At 43.9% G+C, this 20,926-nt stretch overlaps 1 protein-coding gene across 2 annotated transcripts; it reads left to right on the forward strand.

The window, feature by feature from the left end:
* The first annotated feature begins 403 nt into the window (after positions 1-403).
* LOC309707960 (NLR family CARD domain-containing protein 3-like) lies at positions 404-16,823 on the forward strand. 2 transcript variants are annotated; one of them, XM_082535594.1, is made up of 8 exons: positions 404-484; positions 841-1,186; positions 3,942-4,227; positions 4,328-4,384; positions 7,031-8,879; positions 13,856-14,029; positions 14,215-14,261; positions 15,832-16,823. In XM_082535594.1, exons 3-8 carry the CDS (start codon positions 3,954-3,956, stop codon positions 16,404-16,406), a joined length of 2,976 nt encoding a protein of 991 aa, XP_082391720.1. In that variant the 5' UTR covers positions 404-484; positions 841-1,186; positions 3,942-3,953; the 3' UTR covers positions 16,407-16,823. The 2 variants fall into 2 exon arrangements, with proteins under 2 accessions (XP_082391720.1, XP_082391719.1); XM_082535593.1 differs by lacking the exon at positions 841-1,186 and adding an exon at positions 11,285-11,458 and having other exon boundaries at positions 439-484.
* The last annotated feature ends 4,103 nt before the right edge of the window (positions 16,824-20,926 follow it).

Consider the following 20,926-nt stretch of genomic DNA (forward strand, 5'->3'; position numbering starts at 1 on the left):
TGAAAATAAACATCTTGAATCTTGAATGTTGAAGCTGAAGAGCAGGACAACCAATCATCAAATCAACATTTCATGAATGTTGAAAGAGTTGCAAATAGATGATCTGAATGTGACAAAACCGAGGAGAAAACAAAGGCTGATGAGCTCATTTTTGTTCATGTGAGATTTGTGTGCTCAGTGTTTGTATATAATTTCAGTTCACCCAGTTTTCTACCTTTCCTGTCTTTGTGTTCGCAGGTTCTCTTTGAGGTTTGTGACTTCTGTTTGTTGCAGTAGTGGTAGTAGTAACGGCCATGCAATTTTGTATGTAGCAGAGGTATGACCATATTTCATGCTCATTGGCTGCAGGAGGAGGAAATGTGTATGTGTACATTTCCTGATTTGGTATTCGCACTTCTGCACCCTTTGTTTCGCACTTCTGCTGCTCAACTCATAAACCCTGAAAGATTCAGCTGCAGGAGCATCAACGAAAACTTCAGTCCACGTAAGTCTAAAAGACGTTTCTTTTTGTTTGACAGAACAACACTGAAAGTTTTATCTAACCAATCTGACACTGAGATAAAATCAGTGCAATGAGCAGGACATACATAGCAATGGGTGTCACTGGGAGAACTGGAAAAGGAAGGTTTTGTGGTTTGGATGGTTTGTGTTCTGAATTCATATAAGCTCATATTTGTGATGACAAAGAAGAAAAAACGTCTTTACTACCAAAGAGCTCCAGGATGAGCTTATCATAGGAGCAGAACAGACTACACATTTACATATTATTATACTGTGTATAAAAATAGCTGTAATTAGCAAACAGTTCAAATACTTTTTTATCCCCTTGAATTAAAACAGAGTCTGCACTTCATTCACACCCTGTTCAACTCCACTCAGGTCCAAATAATTACAGACAGGTAATATGCACATATGTATATTGCACTACTCAGTTTTGCACTTTGTATATGTATAAAAACATGTATAAAACATTGCCCTCTCGCCCCTATGAGCGGTCGCTATCCTAGAAGCTCAGGTCCTCTACCAGAGGCCTGGGAGCTTGAGGGTCCTGCAGTATCTTGGCTGTTCCCAGGACTGCGCTCTTCTGGACAGAGATCTCCGATGTTGTTCCCGGGATCTGCTGGAGCCACTCGCCTAGTTTAGGAGTCACTGATCCGTGCAATTATATATACAGGATCTCACAAAAGTGAGTACACCCCACACATTTCTGTAAATATATTATATCTTTTCATGCTGCGATAAATGCACTGCCCAAGTGTCCCCTCTGCCCGCTGCCTTTCAGCGGCAAGCAGGTCATCAGAGGAGCCGATGTGATGATGAAGTTTAACATTGTCTACAATATTGCCAAAGAGTACCAAAGCACTTCAAGCACTTTTTCAGGAACTTATCTTTCTTGTAGAAATGTGCTCCAAATAAAGAACTTTGTGTTTACAAGGTTGTTAGTTAATCGTTTACAAATCAATGTTTTCTGTATGGACAGCACTTAAAAAAAATAAGTGAACATGTAAAACAGCGGGGTTAAGCAATGCGGTTGAAAAACCTGAACACCTAAGAAAAAAGGCAACCTCCAGATATGATGCTGAGCACGTTCAGTCAACTTCTCTGGTCGACCATGGCGAGGTCCTGTTAAACTGCTGTGTGGCCATCATGCTGCAGCTTGGTTTCAGCGTGTTGGCATCATTCTTATAGCCTCGGCCATCTTTATGTAGAGTATCAGTTATTTTTTTCAAATCCTCAACGTGTTCTTTGCCATGATGTGCCATGTTAAACTTCCAGTGACCAGTATGAGAGAGCAATAACACCAAATTCAACACACTTGTTCCACATTTGCACCTGAGACCTTTTAACTAGGGATGGGTATCGTTTAGGTTTTATCCGATACCGGTGCCAAATCGGTACTTTTGAAACGGTGCCGGTGCTCAAACCGGTGCTTAAAGAATGGAGAACACAAAATTGGTCCAAAAACCTCTCATGTTCAGCTGTTTTTTGCAAAAAGATAACAATGTTAGCCTTTTCTGCAGCTATGGGGCATATATGGTATCACTCTTGGCTGGAAGCAGTGCTTAAACAATGGAAAAAACAAACTTTGTCCAAAAACCTCTCATGTTTAGCTGTTTCCCACTTTTTCTTTGGTCATTTTAGCCTTTTTGGCCAGGGTGAAGGGAGTATCTGCCATCAAACAAGAAGACAGCCGCATGTAGCTATAATGATGTTTACTAGTTCACCTTACATGCATTAATGTAATAACGTGGTTAGCCTACTCAACGTAAATTACACACGAACAACATTAAGCTACTCACGCAGAGAAGAACGGCTGCTGCTGCATCATCATCCTCATCATTTCTGCTACACTGGCAGGGCTAGGGGCCAGGACTCTCCTCTTCGGGGTTTTTGGGGGATGTTGCTAACTCCGGGTCAGATAACAGGCACCACACCCGCAGTAGATGTGCTCGGTGTGAGGTCTCGCAGCAAGCTATCAAATACGGCGCATTTCTGGGCTTTTAAAAAAAACGCTATGCGTCGCCAGGTGTTTCATCGGATTCGAGGTGTTACCTCCTTTGACAGTATCACAGTATGGGCAGGGATAGCTCAGTAGGTAGAGTGGTGGCCCCATGATCGGAAGGTCGGGGGTTCGACTCCACTGAACGGCTACCCTGAGGTACCCCTGAGCAAGGTACCGTCCCTACACACTGCTCCCCGGGCGCTGCACTGGTGGCTGCCCACTGCTTCACTGGGTGAATGGGTTAAATGCAGAGGAACTATTTCCCTATGGGGACTAACACACACACTTTACAGTATCAGCTTAAAGCACTTGTTGCTGCTGAGTTTGCATCTTTTGCTGTGAAGTACAGTCAGACTTTTGACCGCTTCGCCTTGGACATTTTTAATCTGTAGCTCTGCTCTAAAGGAACATGCGTACCTGGACCCGCCTACTATCCTCGGAAATGTAAAATGATTGGCTAGAATCTAAAGTGTGTCACAGCTCAGGAAAAAAAAGCACCGAAATAAAGCACCGAAATGTGCGCTGCTTTTCGGTCTGGTTACTACCGTTTATGTCAGAACCGGTGCCATCATGGCACCGGACACCGGTACCCATCCCTACTTTTAACACTAACGAGTCACATGACACCAGGGAGGGAAATGGCAGTTTAGGCATGAATGGCTGTGCATTGAATTATTTAGAGGGGACAGTAAATACAAGCTATACATTGACTACTTTGCATTATAGTTTTTATTTTCAGCTTTTGCTGACAGAGCGTGCGAAAGTATGTCAATATCTGAGTATCCATCCATCCATCCATCCATCCATCATCTGCTTATCCTTTTCAGGGTTGTGGGGGTCTGGAGCCTATCCCAGCTGTCTTAGGGTGAGAGGCTGGGTACACCCTGGACAGGTTGCCAGTTGGCTCTCATCCCTGTTAAACTTAACAGCTTTACCTTTAGCTAGAAGACACAATGTGTGACAAACTTCACATTGCAAACACTGAGGCTGTTGTAATTTGGTGCATTATAAGTAAAACTGAACCGACTCACTGCCAGCAGAGCAAGCCAAGCTCTCACTGTGGCAGGACAGGGATTGAAGTGCCTGTCGCTTCAGGGCAAATACTCCACGCTCCCATGTGCATGTGCATAGTTGTGAAGGGATTTCAAGGCTGTATAAGCAAACCCGATGAATACGTTATAGACACATAAAATAAACTGTTTTATTGCATATTATTTTAAGCAAAAGTGAACTTCAGAAACCAAGAACTAGGAAATCTAAGTAATAATGAGCACGAACTAAAATCATCTGTGAAATCCAAAAGACAGAACCATGAGTCCACACCACCAAAATTAGAACTCAAAATGTTTATTCGAACACCAACGGCAGAGACGTCGTGTTTATTCTCAACCAGCAACAAATATGTTAAATACCTGCTGAGAATATTCTCCTCCTTTAGCAGGGATCAGGGATGACGTCAGAGGACCTGTTAAGTACTCTGGAGGATTTGGGAGATGAAGAGTTTAACAAATTCAAGTGGCTCCTACATCAAGCTGACGTCCTTCAAAGCTTCCCAACCATCAAAAAGAGTCGATTGGAGACAACAAACAGGTGGGACACTGTCGACCTGATGGTGCAAACCTACAGGCTTCCTGGAGCTGTGGAGGTGGCTAAGAAGATTTTAGAGAGGATAAGCAGGAATGACCTGCTGCAGAGTCTGTGTGCCAGCAGCTCAGGACGAGAAGGTAAGTTACAAGAAAACCAAACATGACGTCACTGCAGTCTGAAAACGTTTCACAGAGTGCAGGTTAAATCAGTCTAACACTCAAAATCACTGCCTGTCAGCGGACGTCAGCAACTGTGGGGAGACTTCACAGAAGAGAGGATTTCCTCAGACTGAAGGCAAGTAGCCATGATTTTATTTTATTTTACTGGTTTGTAGAGTTTGTCATTATGACGAATAACAAAATAGACTAACATACATTAATCATTTTTCATAAGAAGCTTGTTTTCTTATCTTCGTCTCATAGAATTAGTATTTATTGTGTACTCTTTAGCTTCTGTCATAAATCACCCCTGACATCTGTCTCCGCCCACTCCACCCTGCCTGGACTGTCCTCTTCACCTCTCTTGTGCACTCTGTTGCTTTGGGTGGTTGACCCAAAGTACTTAAACTCATCCACCTTCACTACCTCTGCTCCTTCATGTTGACCTCTGCACCAGTCTCCCCCTCATCCACACATGCCTGTATTACTTCTACTGATTTTCATCCCCCTGCTCTCCAGATCATACCTCCACCTCTCCACGCTCTACTCCACCTGCAAACAAGGAGCTGAGAGCTGATCCCTGATGTAATCCCACCCCCACCTTGAACCCACCTGTTAATCTTACCACACACCTCACCTCTGTCCTCACATGTCCTGCACCACCTCCACACACTTCTCTGACCCTCCTGACTTCCTCGTGCAGAACCACAGCTCCTTTCTCAGCAGCCAATCACCTGCTTTCTCTGATCCACAAAGAAAGTGAAGCTCCTTCTGAGCTTGTCTAAACTTTTCCATCAACGCTCTCAGAGCAAACGTCACATCTGTAGAGCTCTTTGTCACATTTCTTCTCCACTCTTCAGGCAAGACTGCTTTAAACTCTGTGGCTAACAGGTCCACTGCCCTTTCTTCTAGACATTTCCATACCTCCACTCGTCTTCTTTACTAATCCTGCTTACTAACTGCCCTCCATCGAACCTCCTTTGTCTATCATTTTCTTTATTAACAAATTTGCCAGTGTTCTCCTTCCATATTTCCTGCACAGTCGTATTACTCATAGGTACATTTCCATCCTTAACCCTTTAAGACCTACCATAGAACCAAGTCCGCCAGAGCTTATATTATATGTTTACATGCTGTGGAGCCATTTTTTGGAGCATTTCAAGTTGCTATACATCAATACAACCATTATAGCCCAAATTGTAATAATATGTCTGCATTAAGTGCATAGTAATTACATAAATTGCAAAAAAGTGCAATAAACTACAAAAAAATTGAAAATCGTTTTTGGTTTTTAACATATATTTCTAGTTAGAGAAATTTAAGAGGCATATCCCTCAAAACTGTAAATACAAAAAAGTTGCACAAACTAGTTTCCCACCAAAGGAAATTTATTTTGTCTTCATAATTTTATTTTTGAGATACACCAATTTTCATATACTGCAGGAAAAACGAAAATAAATATTATAATGCAAATTTGCAAAAAAGCAGCATATGCATCAAAATAAACTATTTCCAGCAGTGCAATATGAGTCCTCAGCATCCCAGAAACGACACAGAAAGTCATAAAGTCAAACATAACTTTTAAAAACACCAGTATAGGCTCATAAGGCCACGATGGTAAAAAACTACATTTCCGCAAAATGACGTCACTTCCGGTTTTGGGCAGGTCATGCCGGACATGCGATAGTTCGCGCTGACGTCTATTCCAACGTAGGAAGTGTTACAAACAGCTGATCGGATCGGCAAAGCGTGTTTCTGGAATATTATGTTTTTGTTGCTGCAAGTGCTTTTTATGAAATTTTGCAAAGCTATATGTGGAAGGAAACTGTGACCGAGGACAAACTGATGGCATAAGATGTAAGTACAACTCCTCCGGTTTCATATGCAAAAAAAATTATTGCGCTAGCTTACGTGGTTGCAGAGCTACGGGATTTAAAAATAGTTACGCAAAATGGAGCGTGTCCGCTCCGACCGGCTTTAAAGGGTTAATCACCTTTACCTGCTGCACACGCTTCCCAGCCTGGTCTGTCTCTTACCATTGGGTACAACTCCTTTTCTCCATCCTTAGTGTCCAACCTCACATGTAGCTCACCATAAGCCTTTGCCACCTCTCTCTGTCTCAACCCCTTCCTGAACTCTGCAACTCTTTTTTTATTTAACATCCAGCATTTCATCTTTGCTTCTCCTTCACTCACTTTCTCTTCTTGATATCCGTCATCCACCATCCAAACCTCCCCTAACACCACCTTGCAGGATCTCTTTCACATTTAGATGAAATCCACCACTTCATCCAGGTTTCACCAGACTTCCTCTTTCTCCTCTAAACTCCAACCTGTGAGGCATACAAACTGACAATCAACACAGCCCCTTCCATTTCCAGCTTCAAACTCATGATCCTCTCTTTACCTCCACAAAACTATTCACATACTCTTCCTTCAAGATTACACCTATTCCAGTTTTCTTCCTTCTACACCAAAGTAGAACATCTGGAATTTACTTCCAGTGTTATCCTCTCTACTTTTCAGATTAGGCTGTCACAAAGTAGGAGCAAGTTATGTAGGAAAATGGCTTGGCAGCTCTGCCACCATTGTACTTTTGGAAACCACAAGTAAGCCTGTTTCTCAAAGTACTCTAGTGGAATAGTGAAAGGTCTTTGCGATATAATGGATCCTGATTATTGAAGACTTTTTATGTGCAAGGAAAGATTGAAATAACTTAATTTCTAGATTTGTTTAATGGTGGATATACACCTTACACTTTCCATGTTGCATATTTGACACAGATGTGGTGGTTCCAGTACCAGAGCCTCACCCCATCGCATCTTACCAACAGATGCTTCAATCAAACTTCCAGGACAAGTTTATGTGCGCACAAGAAGGTTGGGCAGAAGATAAACAGTGTCTGGCAGATATCTACACAGAGCTGTACATCACAGCTGGGTATGATGTACATATCAACACACAGCATGAGGTTTGGCAGATTGAAAAGGCATGGAAGCCAGCAGAGCCAGAGAAACCTATTAGACCCACAGACATGTTTAAACATCCCTCTGGAAAATACAGACCCATCAAAACAGTGATGACCAATGGAATCGCAGGAATTGGAAAAACTTTCCTTGTCCAGAAGTTTGTTTTGGACTGGGCTGAACAAAGATCCAATCAAGATGTGCATCTGATTTTCCCCTTCACCTTCCGTCAGCTGAATCCTCTGAAGGGAGAAAAGTTCAGTTTGGCAGAGCTCATTCATGAATGCATCCCAGAAACTGTAGGCATCCCACAGGAGGCTCTTAATTACATCTTTACAGATGTTCAGTCATCAGGAATCACCAACTATGACAAGAGTAAATTCAAACTTCTGTTTGTGTTTGATGGGCTGGATGAGAGCCGCCTTCATCTCGACCTTCATTCTGAAGACATTCGCTCTGTCGATGTAACAAAGGCAACTAAAACAGATGTCCTGCTGAGGAAACTCATCAATGGGAAACTGCTACGCTCTGCTCGCATCTGGGTAACCACACGGCCTGCAGCGGCCAATCAGATCCCTCGAGAGTTTATCAGCAGTACAACAGAGGTCAGGGGGTTCACCGACCAACAGAAAGAGGAGTACTTCAGGAAGAGATTCAAAGGTAAGGAGGAGGCTGACAAACTCATCTCCCATATCGTGACATCACGAAGCCTCCACATCATGTGCCACATCCCAGTCTTCTGCTGGATCACTGCAACAGTTCTGGAAGATGTGTTGAAAACCAGAGAGGGGGGAGAGCTGCCCAAGACTCTGACTGAGATGTACGCAGAGTTCCTGGTGTTTCAGATTGATCGGACAAAAGAAAAGTATGGCCCAGAGAAGAGCATTCAATACATTAAGTCATTAGCAAAACTGGCCTTTGAGCAGCTGGAAAAGGGCAACCTGATCTTCTATGAGAAGGATCTGAGACAGAGCGGCATTGATTTCAGCGAAGCCTCGGTGTGCTCAGGAGTGTTCACAGAGATCTTCAAAGAAGATCGAGGAAGGAAAGGGAAAGACAAGATGTTCAGCTTCGTCCATCTGAGCGTTCAGGAGTTTCTGGCTGCTCTTTATGTGAGGATGTCGCTTATAAATAGCAACAAAAATGTGATGCTTTCACCACAGCCCTCAATGCGCAATCTTCAACTGCTTTTAAGTAAAACATCTTCAAAGAAGATCCACAGGATTTCCATTGACAGGGCCTTACAGAGTCCAAACGGACATCTGGACTTATTCCTTCGCTTCCTCTTGGGTCTTTCACTGCAGACCAATCAGGATAAACTACAGGACCTGCTAATGAAAATAGACAGTAGTTCAGAGACCACTCAGAAAACAGTCCAATACATCAAGAAGAAAATCAGTGAGAATGTGTCTGCAGAGAGGAGCATTAATCTGTTCCACTGTTTGAACGAACTGAAGGACTGTTCTCTAGTGGAGGAGATCCAACAGTATCTGAGTTCTGGACGTCTGTCCACAGATATACTCACTCCAGCTCAGTGGTCAGCTCTGGGCTTCATCTTACTATCATCAGAAGAAGATCTAGATGTGTTTGACCTGAAGAAATACTCTCCTTCAGAGGAAGCTCTTCTCAGGTTACTTCCAGTGGTGAAAGCCTCCAAAAAAGTTCTGTAGGTGCACAGATACAAAAGATTATATTGAAAAATAATTGGAACTCCAAACTCTATGATCCTACAGTAGGTGTAACTACCAAACCATTTTGGGTAGTGTTAGATTTAGCTTACCTCATGCTTAACATGTACAGATGCAGAAACCCAAGAATTTTACCTTTGAGGCACTTGGTGTCCTGTTTTAGGATTTCAGTTTGAATATACCATATTTTTCCACTTATCCAGGGCCGGGATGCAGGGGGCAACAGCCTAAGCAGACAAGCCCAGACCTCCCTCTCCCCAACCACCTCCTCCAGCTTGTCAAGGGGAGCACAAAGGCATTCTCTGGCCAGCCGAGAGATATAATCTCTTCAGCATGTCCTCGGCCTGCCCTGGGGTCTCATGCTGGTGGGAAATGCCTAGAACACCTCACCCAGGAGGCATACTTGTCAGATCCCTGAACCCTGACCGGTAATTCAAGAGCTTCGCTTTTACTCTTAGCTCTCTCTTCACCACAGTAGACCAATACAGTGTCTACATCACTGCAGCCGCAGCACCAATCCGTCTGTCAATCTGCGGCTCATTCTTTATTAAGACTCAAGATACTTAAATTCCTCTACTTGGGGCAGTAACTTTTCCCTGATCTGTAATGGGCTCTCTACCCTTTTCCTGCTGAGGACCATGGGCTCAAACTTGCAAGCCATAAGCCACCACTTGATGAAGCCAACAGAACCACATTATCAGAGATGAGATTCTGAGGCTGCCCAAGTGGAAGCCTTCTCCCACTGGGGATTGAACCGGCAACCTTCCTGTTACAAGATGAGCTTCCCAACCCCCTGAACCACAGTCGCCCACTTAGACGAAGTCAGCAGCACTCCACTTGTATTATACACAGATCAGGTAGTGCACCGCTGTCCCCTCCTGAGCCCCCCGATGGCTTGACAGAATTTCGAGGCAATCGAAAAGGCTTTTTCGATGGCTTATAAAATCTCCTCTGAGGTTTTATTTCAGCCAGTGCCAGAGTCATGTTCTCGGTACCTATCCTCTCGGTACCTACTGACTGCCTCCAAATTCCCACAGGCTAATCAAGCCCGATAGGACTCCTTCAGCCGGGGTTCCCTTCACTACCATCCCTTGTCCACCATCAGGTTTGGGGGTCACCACCTTGACAGGCACTAATCACCTTGCAACCGCAGCTCAGTGCAGCAGATTCAGCAATGGAGGTGCTGAACATGGTCCATTAAGACTCAATGTCCCCAGTCTCCCTCAGAAAGCTACCAAATCTCTGCCAGAAGTGGGAATTGAAGATCTTGTGGACAGGGGCCTCTTCTAGGCATTCCCAGTGCACCCTTACTATATGTTTAGGTGCTTCAGCAGAGCTCAGCACCTCTCTTTACCCAAGGATCCAGAACGTATGGCCATAGACCTGATGATACAATTACAAAATTGATCATTGACCTGTGGCCTATGGTATCCTGGTGCCACGAGTACTTCTGGACACCCTTAGGTTTAAACATGGTGTTATTGCGAAACTGTGGTTTACGCAGTCCAATAACACAGCACCATTCGGTCTCACTGTTGTTGCCCATATGAGTGGGGAAATTTCCTAATGAGATGACAGAGTCCCCAGGTAGAGCACCCTCAAGCACCCCACCCACTCCAAGAAGGCTGGGTACTCAAAACTGTCTTTTGGTGAATAAGTACAGACGAATAACAAATCCTCTCGTCCACTGGGAAAAACTCCAACATACAGGTGCAAGTCGAGGGGATACTGAGATACCCACCCCAGCCTACCGCCTCTCACCAAGGGTAACACCAGACTGAGAGAGAGTCCAGTCCCTCTCCAGGAGACGGGTTCTGGAGCTCAAGCTGTGTTTTGAGGTGAGCCCGACTATATCTTGCCGGTACCTCTCAACCTAGCATAGGCTCCTTTACCATCAGAGGGGTAACGCTAGTCTTGGTAGCCGAGGATCAGTATGCCTGGCTGCCGCCCAGTACACATTTCACCCAACCCCTCTGGTGCCTCCTGTCGGTGGTGGGCCTACAGAGGGTGGGCCAATGCCCCTGCTTTGGGCTGAGCCCGGCCAGGCTGCAATTCATTTAGGAGTCTATTCATCAAAGGCTTTGTTTATAGTTTTGTATTGAAATTAAACAATCATGAAATGGTTCAACAAACCAGCATGCAGTCATGCTAAAAATAAAGTACAACAGTTAAATCTAAAGTTTTATATTTTAGAGCATAAATATTGAATATTGATACTTCTAATGAATAGGTGCCAAATACAAGTTTAACACTTGGAATTAACCTTTTATCTGCTGGGAAAAATTAGGGAACAGATATCACTGGGCCACAAAACTTCTTTCCAGACAATATGGATCTGATTGTATTTGATGTACAGGTCAATTTATCACTAACTCTCCTCCAGGTTGAGTGGCTGTAATCTGTCAAAAAGAAGCTGTGAAGCTCTGTCCTCAGTTGTCAGCTCACCGTCATCTAATCTGAGAGAGTTGGACCTGAGTAACAATGACCTAGAAGATTCAGGAGTTAAACTCCTTTCTGCCGGACTGGCAAGTCTACAGTGTAGACTGGAAATTCTCAGGTCTGTATTAAATGTTGCTTTACATACAGTTAATTCAATTTTATTTCTATAATAAAAACACTTGACCATTCTTTAAACTAAAAGGTAAATACTAGGGCTGCACGATTTTGCATAAAATGAGAATCACGATTTTTTGGCTTAGAATTGAGATCACGATTCCCTCACGATTTTCTTTTCCAGTATAAATATTTATTGCACTTATTAACTGCACATCAACTTCGTAACAGTTGAGACTGAACATAAAAACAATAAATAAACATAAAACAACAAATGTCTCACGTTTTGTTGTTGCCGTAAAATGTTGTACTGCTTGAAATTCCGTCTCCACCGTTGCTCGACGCTGCGTGTATAGAGCAGGTAGTGCAACAATAGAAAAATAGTTGCGGGACGGCACTGTGCAGCGTTTGTCTAGGGTGTTGATCATTTTCCTAAATCCCTCGTTTTGCACAGTGTTGATGGGAGCCATATCTTTGGTCAGGTGATAAGTGATAGCCTCCGTAATTTCTTTGTGCCTGCGGGAGGTCGACAGGGGAGGTGCTGTATAAGGTTCCCGTTATTGATGTTTGGGTGGTTGACCGGGACGGATTTTCTCCTGTCACTTTCTCGTCATCCCTGACGTGCTCTCTGTTGTTTTTTCCTGCTAATTTTAGCATCACACGGCACAGCTTCTGTATCACGTGGTATAAGGCTCCGCCCTTGTCATTTGTTGAGCAGGAAGAGTGAGCGCTTGTTTTCATGCAGATTACGTCCCGGATCAAAATGCGGTACAACCGTCATCGTCTTTTTTTTTTTTTAATTGTTGTCATTTGGAAATGAGATCGCACATAAGTATGAATCGAGATCGCGATTTTCTAACGATTAATCGTGCAGCCCTAGTAAATACCCTACACTAATAGCAATTAATGTCTCTTTAATGATAATTCTTATATGATGTAAGACTGTATCTTAAAATAACAAGAATTTTGATTCAGTTGAGCACCTCATTATTACAGACTGGTTTTTTTCTTTGTTTTTTTTTTGTTGTTGTTTGTTTTTTAAGTAAACAAGTCCACATAAAAGCATACTAAAGTAATACTAGCATACTACACTTCTCTCTGGCTTTGGTTGAGCACCCTTTTCCTTGCTGTTTTGCTCGATGTGGCAAGCCATCCATCCATCCATCTTCATCCGCTTTATCCGAGGCCGGGTCGCGGGGGCAGCAGCCTAAGCAGAGAGGCCCAGACCTCCCTCTCCCCAGCCACCTCCTCCAGCTTATCCGGGGGAATACCAAGGCGTTCCCAGGCCAGCTGAGAGATATAATCTCTCCAGCGTGTCCTGGGTCTGCCCCGGGGCCTCCTCCCGGTGGGACATGCCTGGAACACCTCACCCAGGAGGCGCCCAGGGGGCATCCTTGTCAGATGCCCGAACCACCTCAGCTGGCTCCTTTCGATGTGGAGCAGCAGCTGCTCTACTCTGAGCCCCTCCCGGATGGCCGAACTTCTCACCCTATCTCTAAGGGAGAGGCCAGCCACCCTTCGGAGGAAGCTCATTTCTGCCGCTTGTATCCGCGATCTCGTTCTTTCGGTCACTACCCACAGCTCGTGGCCATAGGTGAGGGTAGGGACGTAGATCGACCGGTAAATTGAGAGCTTCGCTTTTACACTCAGCTCCCTCTTCACCACGACGGACCGGTGCAGCGTCTGCATTGCTGCAGCTGCAGCCCCAATCCGTCTGTCGATCTCCGGCTCCCTTCTCCCATCACTCGCGAACAAGACCCCGAGATACTTGAACTCCTCCACTTGGGGCAGGAACTCATCCCCGACCCGGAGTGGGCACTCCACCCTTTTCCGGCTGAGAACCATGGCCTCAGATTTGGAGGTGCTGATCCTCATTCCCGCTGCTTCACACTCGGCTGCGAACCGTTCCAGTGCGAGCTGGAGGCCCTCACCCGATGAAGCCAACAGAACCACATCATCTGCAAAAATCAGAGATGAGATTCTGAGGCCACCAAAGCGAAAGCCCTCCGCCACTTGGCTGCGCCTAGAAATCCTGTCCATAAAAATTATGAACAGAACCGGTGACAAAGGGCAGCCCTGGCGGAGCCCATCACCCATCGGGAACGAGTCCGACTTATTGCCAGCAATGCGAACCAAGCTCTTGCAACGGTTGTATAGGGATTGATGTGGCAAGCCATTGCAGAAATTTACTTGTGTTTGCTAACATGCCCTAACATGTGTTTTCGATTAAATCAATATCAGTCTCAATAATAAATGGTAATTTGATATATTAAAAATGTTAGCAATGAGCTAATTTCAGCATACAGCATAAAACAGTGTAAAACAATGGCAGACCAAAGCAAGTCATTTTTAAGTGTTTTGGCTATTTGTTGTCTATCGTTCTATGTGCTATTTGACCCAGGCTGTCCGGCTGTATCGTCACAGAGGAAGGCTGTACTTATTTAGCTTCAGCTCTAAAATCCAACCACTTCCATTTGCGAGAACTGGACCTGAGCTACAATGTTCTGGACGACTCATCAGTAAAGCTGTTCTCCGCTGGAGTGGAGGACTCAGACTGGAGACTAGACACTCTCAGGTATGAAGAGAAGACATGAGCACAGAAACAGTTTCTGTGGCGTATTGACAAACAGGGGAAGTGTTTCAGAGTATGTTCTAGTTGCAACGCAAACTAAAAAAATCTAGATGTACATTTCCTTCTGTTAATAATGGCAGACGTGTAAGTGGAAAGAATTTTTTTCTTCCTTTTTCTTCCTCTCCAAGGCTGGAACATGGTGGGCAGCAGAGACTAAAACCTGGCCTGAGAAAGTGTGAGTGTGTTTACTGCATCTGGTATAGTTCCGGTTTATTTTAAAAATGCTGCTATTCTCCCACTTTAAAAAACCCTCAGCTAGACGCCTCTGTTTCCAGCAGCTACAGACCTATCTCTAAATTACCGTTAATTGCTAAGCTTCTAGAAAAGGTTGCGGCTAAGCAACTTATAGCGGCTCTGGACAAACATAACATTTGTGATAAGTTTCAGTCCGGCTTCACATGTGACACCATTGCTATTTCAGCTACACTGGCTTCCTGTTGAATTTAGAGTACATTTTAAGATCCTGGTCTTGACATTTAGAGCCTTGCATGGACTGGCACCAGCCTACATCTCCGATCTGCTACAGCCCGATGTCCCCAGCAGGTCCCGGAGGTCATCTGATCAGGGCTTACTTGCTATAAAACAGACTAAGATGAGAACTTAGGGTGACAGAGCTTTTGCCACTGTGGCCCCGAGACTGTGGAACTCTCTCCCTCATACATTAAGAACTGTGGACTCAGTAGCTGTTTTTAAAACAACTCAAAACTCACCTTTTCAAAACTGTTTTTGGTTGAATTTCTGCCTGTTTTATATTGTCTGTTTTACCCTATTATTATTTGTTATCTTATGTGCAGTAGGGCTGCCACGATTAGTCGACTAGTCACGATTACGTCGACTATCAAAATCATTAATAGTCGACGCGTCGTTTGAAGCTTTGTAAGATCACAAAAGACGCAGGAATAAGTAGCAGGATTTAAGAGTGTAATAACGGACTGAAACAGAAGATGGCAGCACTGCATGTACAAGGATGCCAGCTGCCGTTAAACCCCGAAGAAGAAGAAGCTGTGTCCCAGAATTCATAGCGCGGCCCAGCTTAGTTTCCAACAATGGCGGCAGCTAGTTAGTTTTAATATTACTCTTATTATTCTTTCTGGGTCACAAAATAAACGTTTAACATATTTTCAGGTGAGAATGTAGCTGTGTAAACCTCAAATATCTGCTCAGTTTATCAGGACACCACATATTTTCAAAAGCGCTCCGACGTTTTCGGAGACGTCTGTTACCCACTAGCTCGATGATTGTCATGACCATTGATCAAAGACTGCAATCACAGCATTGTATGATGGTAAAAGATGTATCCTTAGGCCCCCTCCTCGATTCAGAGATGGTCTTTCCCTTGTCTTTCACCATCTTACAATGCTGTGATTGCAGCCATCCCCCAACTCTCATGGACATTGATCAGTGGTTGTTGATAGTTTCAGTAAATGTACTGTTTATATGATTGGGGAAACCTGCAGCCAGCTGACACTGAAGAAATCACCTGGATGATGACGAAAGTTTTTCCCACTGAAAACGTCCAGATGAACAGAATCAACTTTTTGGGATTTACGTACCTGGATGATTGAACATGCATCAAGAAATATATGAATGTAGAAGTGATCAAGTCAGTATTTCTACAGAGTACTGGACAAAAGCAAATAGCCAAACTTTATTGTTGCCAAATTTATATCAGGTAAAATTGTGGTTTTATAGATGGAGCACTGATTGCACCGTGTCAAATAATAAAGGATTCTTCTCTCTCTTAGATTCCTGTGAACTCACACTGGACCCAAACACAGCAAACAGAAACCTCATCTTGTTCGACAACAACACTAAAGTGGCATTTGTGGATGATGAGCAGCCATATCCTGATCACCCAGAGAGGTTTGATGACTGGAAACAGATTCTGTGTAGAAATGGGCTGACTGGTCGCTGTTACTGGGAGGTTGAGTGGGAAGGTTGGGTTTACATAGCAGTGAGTTACAGAGGAATCAGAAGGACAGGAGCCAGCAAAGGCTGCTGGTTTGGATGGAATAATCAGTCGTGGAGTCTGAGATGCTCTGAAGATGGTTACTTTGCTTGGCACAATAACACTAGAACAGACCTCTCTACCTCTTCCTCCTCCTTCGTCTCCTCTTCCGCCTCCTCCACCTCATCCACCTCCTCCACCTCAAACAGAGTAGCAGTGTATGTAGACTGTCCTGCTGGGACTCTGTCCTTCTACAGAGTCTCCTCAAACTCCTTGATCCATCTCCACACCTTCAGCACCACATTCACTGAGACTCTTTATCCTGGATTTAGGCTATTTAGATCTTCCTCTGTGTCTCTGTGTTCACTTTAGGACGAAGACTTGCAGAAACAATGACACAGATTTATTCAGGCAAATACTTTACATTAAAAAATCCTTTAAAAAATCTTTTTCCAAACCTCACCAATAATTTTACTTTAGACCAGAAGATTCCACACATTGACTGTGAGTAACACTTTAGACTGACCATTATTAACAAATGGAAAAGGAATAATTTCTACAATGTTAGTTGTACTAAAGATGGTTGTATGGAGGCAGGAAGCTTGAAGTGAGTTTTACAAAGTAATCTGTTCTCTAGCTTATGTCCTTTGCATAGGTCTATATTACCATAATGCAAATGCTTTGTATCATATTTATCTGTTTCCATTCATTTTACAACCAGTGACAGAATTTGTTGACAATAAATTTCATTTCCTGTGTGATTCAGCAATAAAATGATCATTGCTCCAATGTTTTCTTCTCTACAACATTTTGTTCAGTTTATTTCAATTTTATTTATATAGCACCAAATCAAACGAGTTGCCTCAAGGTGTTTTATATTGTAAGGTAGACCCTTCAATAATACATACAGAGAAAAACCCAACTATCATATGAGTAAGCACTTTGGAAACAGTGGGAAAGAAAATTTTCCTCTTAACAGTGAGAATCCTCCAGCAGAACCAGGTTTGACGACCACCTGCTACGACCAGTTGCGGTGAGGGAAGGAAGACAGGACAAAGACATGCTGTGGAAGAGAGCCAGAGATTAACAATAACCAATGATAGGGCTATTGCAGTTTGAAGCCTAATCTTGAAAGTAGAGATGATGTCTGTCTCCCGAATTCAAACTGGAAGCTGGTTCCACAGAAGAGGGGCCTGAAAACTGAAGGCTCTGCCTCCCATTCTACTTTTAAATACTCTAGGAACAGCATATATATATATATATATATATATATATATATATATATATATATATATAAAAAACACCCAGCACGCCCCTGCGGGCGGTTTATCCTTCAAGCTCGGGTCCTCTACCAGAGGCCTGGGAGCTTGAGGGTCCTGCGCAGTATCTTAGCTGTTCCCAGGACTGCGCTCTTCTGGACAGAGATCTCCGATGTTATTCCCGGGATCTGCTGGAGCCACTCGCCTAGCTTGGGAGTCACCGCACCTAGTGCTCCGATTACCACGGGGACCACCGTTACCTTCACCCTCCACATCCTCTCGAGCTCTTCTCTGAGCCCTTGGTATTTCTCCAGCTTCTCGTGTTCCTTCTTCCTGATATTGCTGTCATTGGGAACCGCTACATCGATCACTACGGCCGCCTTCTTCTGTTTGTCTACCACCACTATGTCCGGTTGGTTAGCCACCACCATTTTGTCCGTCTGTATCTGGAAGTCCCACAGGATCTTAGCTCGGTCATTCTCCACCACCCTTGGGGGCATCTCCCATTTTGACCTCGGGACTTCCAGGTTATACTCGGCACAGATGTTCCTGTACACTATGCCGGCCACTTGGTTATGGCGTTCCATGTATGCCTTGCCTGCTAGCATCTTGCACCCTGCTGTTATGTGCTGGATTGTCTCTGGGGCATCTTTACACAGCCTGCACCTGGGGTCTTGCCTGGTGTGATAGACCCCAGCCTCTATGGATCTTGTACTCAGAGCTTGTTCTTGTGCTGCCATGATTAGTGCCTCTGTGCTGTCTTTCAGTCCAGCTTTGTCCAGCCACTGGTAGGATTTCTGGATATCAGCCACCTCCTCTATCTGCCGGTGGTACATACCGTGCAGGGGCCTGTCCTTCCTATATATATATATATATATATATATATATATATATATATATATATATATATATATATATATATATATATCTCACATCTCAAAACTCGCTCTTGTCATGGTCCCGGGACTTCTACCCGGTGCTTTGTGTTTTCCTGTATTTTTGTCATTTGACGTATTATGTTTTAGGTCCACTGTTTATTCTAAAGGTCCCTAGGTTATTCTGTTTAGATGTCGTTTATTAGGTTTCCCTTCGTGTCTTTACCCCGTGTCTCACTCAGTGTATCTGTGAGTTCTTATGCCTTGTTTTCCCTCCTTGTGTTTTATTCCATGCCTGTCTGTTCTCTCCCCCTCCGGTCTGTGCATAGCTGGACTGGCCATCGGGCATACTGGGCATTTGCCCGGTGGGCCGCTGGCGATTTTTTGTTTTTATGGGCCGATCGATTTTTTTTTTTTTTGGAAGGGTATAAATAATGAAAGGTGTTGGATTGGCCAATTGGTCATGATCGACTCTGGGCTGGACCAATTACAGCCGAGGAGGTCGGATGCACCCTCCCCCTTGTTTAGCAATCTTATAGACGAACTAAAGAAAATGGAGAACAAAAAAAGGAAAGGAGGTGCAGAAAAAATTAGGGCCAAAAAGAAACGAGCCCTTCAGGCAGACGCTGCCAGATGTGTAAAAATAACTGAATTGTTTGGCGGTAGCTATGGCATAGCTTCCACAGATTTAGCAACATCAGCAAGTGGTGGAGGCCAGCAGGTGGATAAGGGAAAGAGGAGGCAAGAGGAGGAGAGACCCGAGGCGGCCACCGGTCATAGTGGCAGAGGAACTGAACTTCAGGTAAGAAGTTATGACCTGCTGTCTGTGTCAGATATAAACCAAGTTTAGTTGGAGTTTGTTTTCGTTGTGCTGACTTTTTACAGTCGCTTAGAATAACTGGTACTGCGTACTAGCTAGCATGATAGAGTTTAAATACTGCTGGGCGGGTGCTATGAAGTTACTGATAGTAAATTTTATTTTATGCTTAAGGTTAGTTTCTCAAACTCCTCAAAATCTTAACAAATTGTGCCAATCCTTACATGTTGCACCAGCTGATTTATCATCAAAAGTGGAGAAGTCTGTGACAGAGGAGACAGAAGAGCAGCAGAGAGAGATGGAGAGATGACTTTATGTCATCCATCAGGGATGCATTTGACATATGTTTCACATATTATAGCCCAACAAGTTACTCATAGCAATTTAAATACGAGCAATCTGTTTTGGCAAATACCGGCTATTGCAGTTAATAATACAACAGCTTCTTGCCATTTTTTGTGTTTCTTTTTATCGCTGTGTGACTGAGTTCAATTGAAAGCCTGCATGCGCTAGTACCTCTTGCCACAAGTTCCCAGAATCCTTTGCGGTTTTACCCCTGAATGACGTCACATTTTTGGTGGGCCGGTCTCTAGTCAAAATGCCCGGGCCGATTTTTTGTCCCAGTCCAGCCCTGGGTCTGTGTACTTCCTGTGTTACTTTGATAGTCTCCCATCAGTGTACGTGTTTGCTCCTGCCCTGTCTCGTTATGATTATCTGTATCAGCTGTGTTCCCTGTGTGCTCCCACGTCCCTCGTTATCCTTCTGCGTATTTATGTCCGCATCTCCCTCATTCATGGCCGTGTGTTTCTCTGTGTACTAGTTTATAGTTTCCCAGTTTAGTTTGTATGGTTTTGCTCTCCAGCAATAAAGCTGTGAATTTTGATTTCATTCCTGCCTCATCCTGGCTGCACACAGCCACATTGTGACAGCTCTCGCTCTCTTTCTCTCTCGCCGTCACTCCTAAAACTTCTCCCTCTTCCTAAACAATCAAATGTCATGTTGCCATATAACCTTTTTGATTGGTCGACATGGTGCATTTTTCCACCAACACAAAATGGTTGTTTTATTTTTGACTTTTTTTTTTTTGCTCATAAGCAGAGAGTGCTTGCTGGTCTTACGTGGCCTATCAACACAATTTATAAACTGGTATATGTCACCTTGTTGCTTTGTCATCTTAAAGTGGTCATGTGATTGGCTTACCATGACTACTTTGTTCTTCCTCAGTCAAACAGCAGCACTCATGCGATTGTTTTTCCCCCTGAGCTCCAGTTTTGTGCCAGAAAGTGATCGTCGGGCAGAAAGTGATTACCGTCCGCGGGAGCGCGCAGCTGCTCAAAAACTGTTCACGGGAGTGTAAAATGTTCAAATGTAGTTTTCAATAAAGTTTTTTTAATCCACTCTAAAAAAAACCCTCAAGCATTTGCATCATGGTTTTATGAACGAAAAGTGATTGAAGTAAAGAAATTGAAGTTAAAAAAACTACACTCATTACAAATTTAGCTGATTAAATACAATAAGAGTCGTTGTTTATTAACAAAGCTTTATTGAACAAGTGAACACACAAAGCAAAAGGTCATTTGAAAAAGACATTTTTCAGCAGTAACACCATAACAGAATATCTCATATCATAGCAGCACAAACGCTCATTGTACCTGCACAAACCTGCACAAACGTAGCACTGAAAAAGTCGACCATTTTGGCCCGTTTTGGAGCACTCTGGGGGGATGGTGACCTTTGAAAGACCTATAAGATAATGTTTAATATCTCAAAAACCGTAGCAGCACAAACGCTCTTTTTACCTGCACAAACGTAGCACTAACCGCTCCGCCTATTTGTCTTTACGTTTCAAGTGGGTGGGGGGGTCAGCTTCACTCAGCTCAGCCATCCACCTTTTTATGAAGACCTCCTGATGATCCTCCACCTAATCACCTGAGCCAAGGT

Source organism: Aulonocara stuartgranti (assembly GCF_965226115.1).
Source record: "Aulonocara stuartgranti genome assembly, chromosome: 6".
Classification (NCBI taxonomy): domain Eukaryota; kingdom Metazoa; phylum Chordata; class Actinopteri; order Cichliformes; family Cichlidae; genus Aulonocara; species Aulonocara stuartgranti.

Excerpts from the sequence above, each read along its gene's own strand:
- LOC309707960 (XM_082535593.1), top strand. The coding sequence starts at position 3,954 with ATGACGTCAGAGGACCTGTTAAGTACTCTGGAGGATTTGGGAGATGAA. Across the intron at positions 8,880-11,284 it reads AAAGCCTCCAAAAAAGTTCT|GTTGAGTGGCTGTAATCTGT; the intron begins GTAGGTGCACAG and ends ACTCTCCTCCAG. Across the intron at positions 14,030-14,214 it reads TGGAGACTAGACACTCTCAG|GCTGGAACATGGTGGGCAGC; the intron begins GTATGAAGAGAA and ends TTCCTCTCCAAG.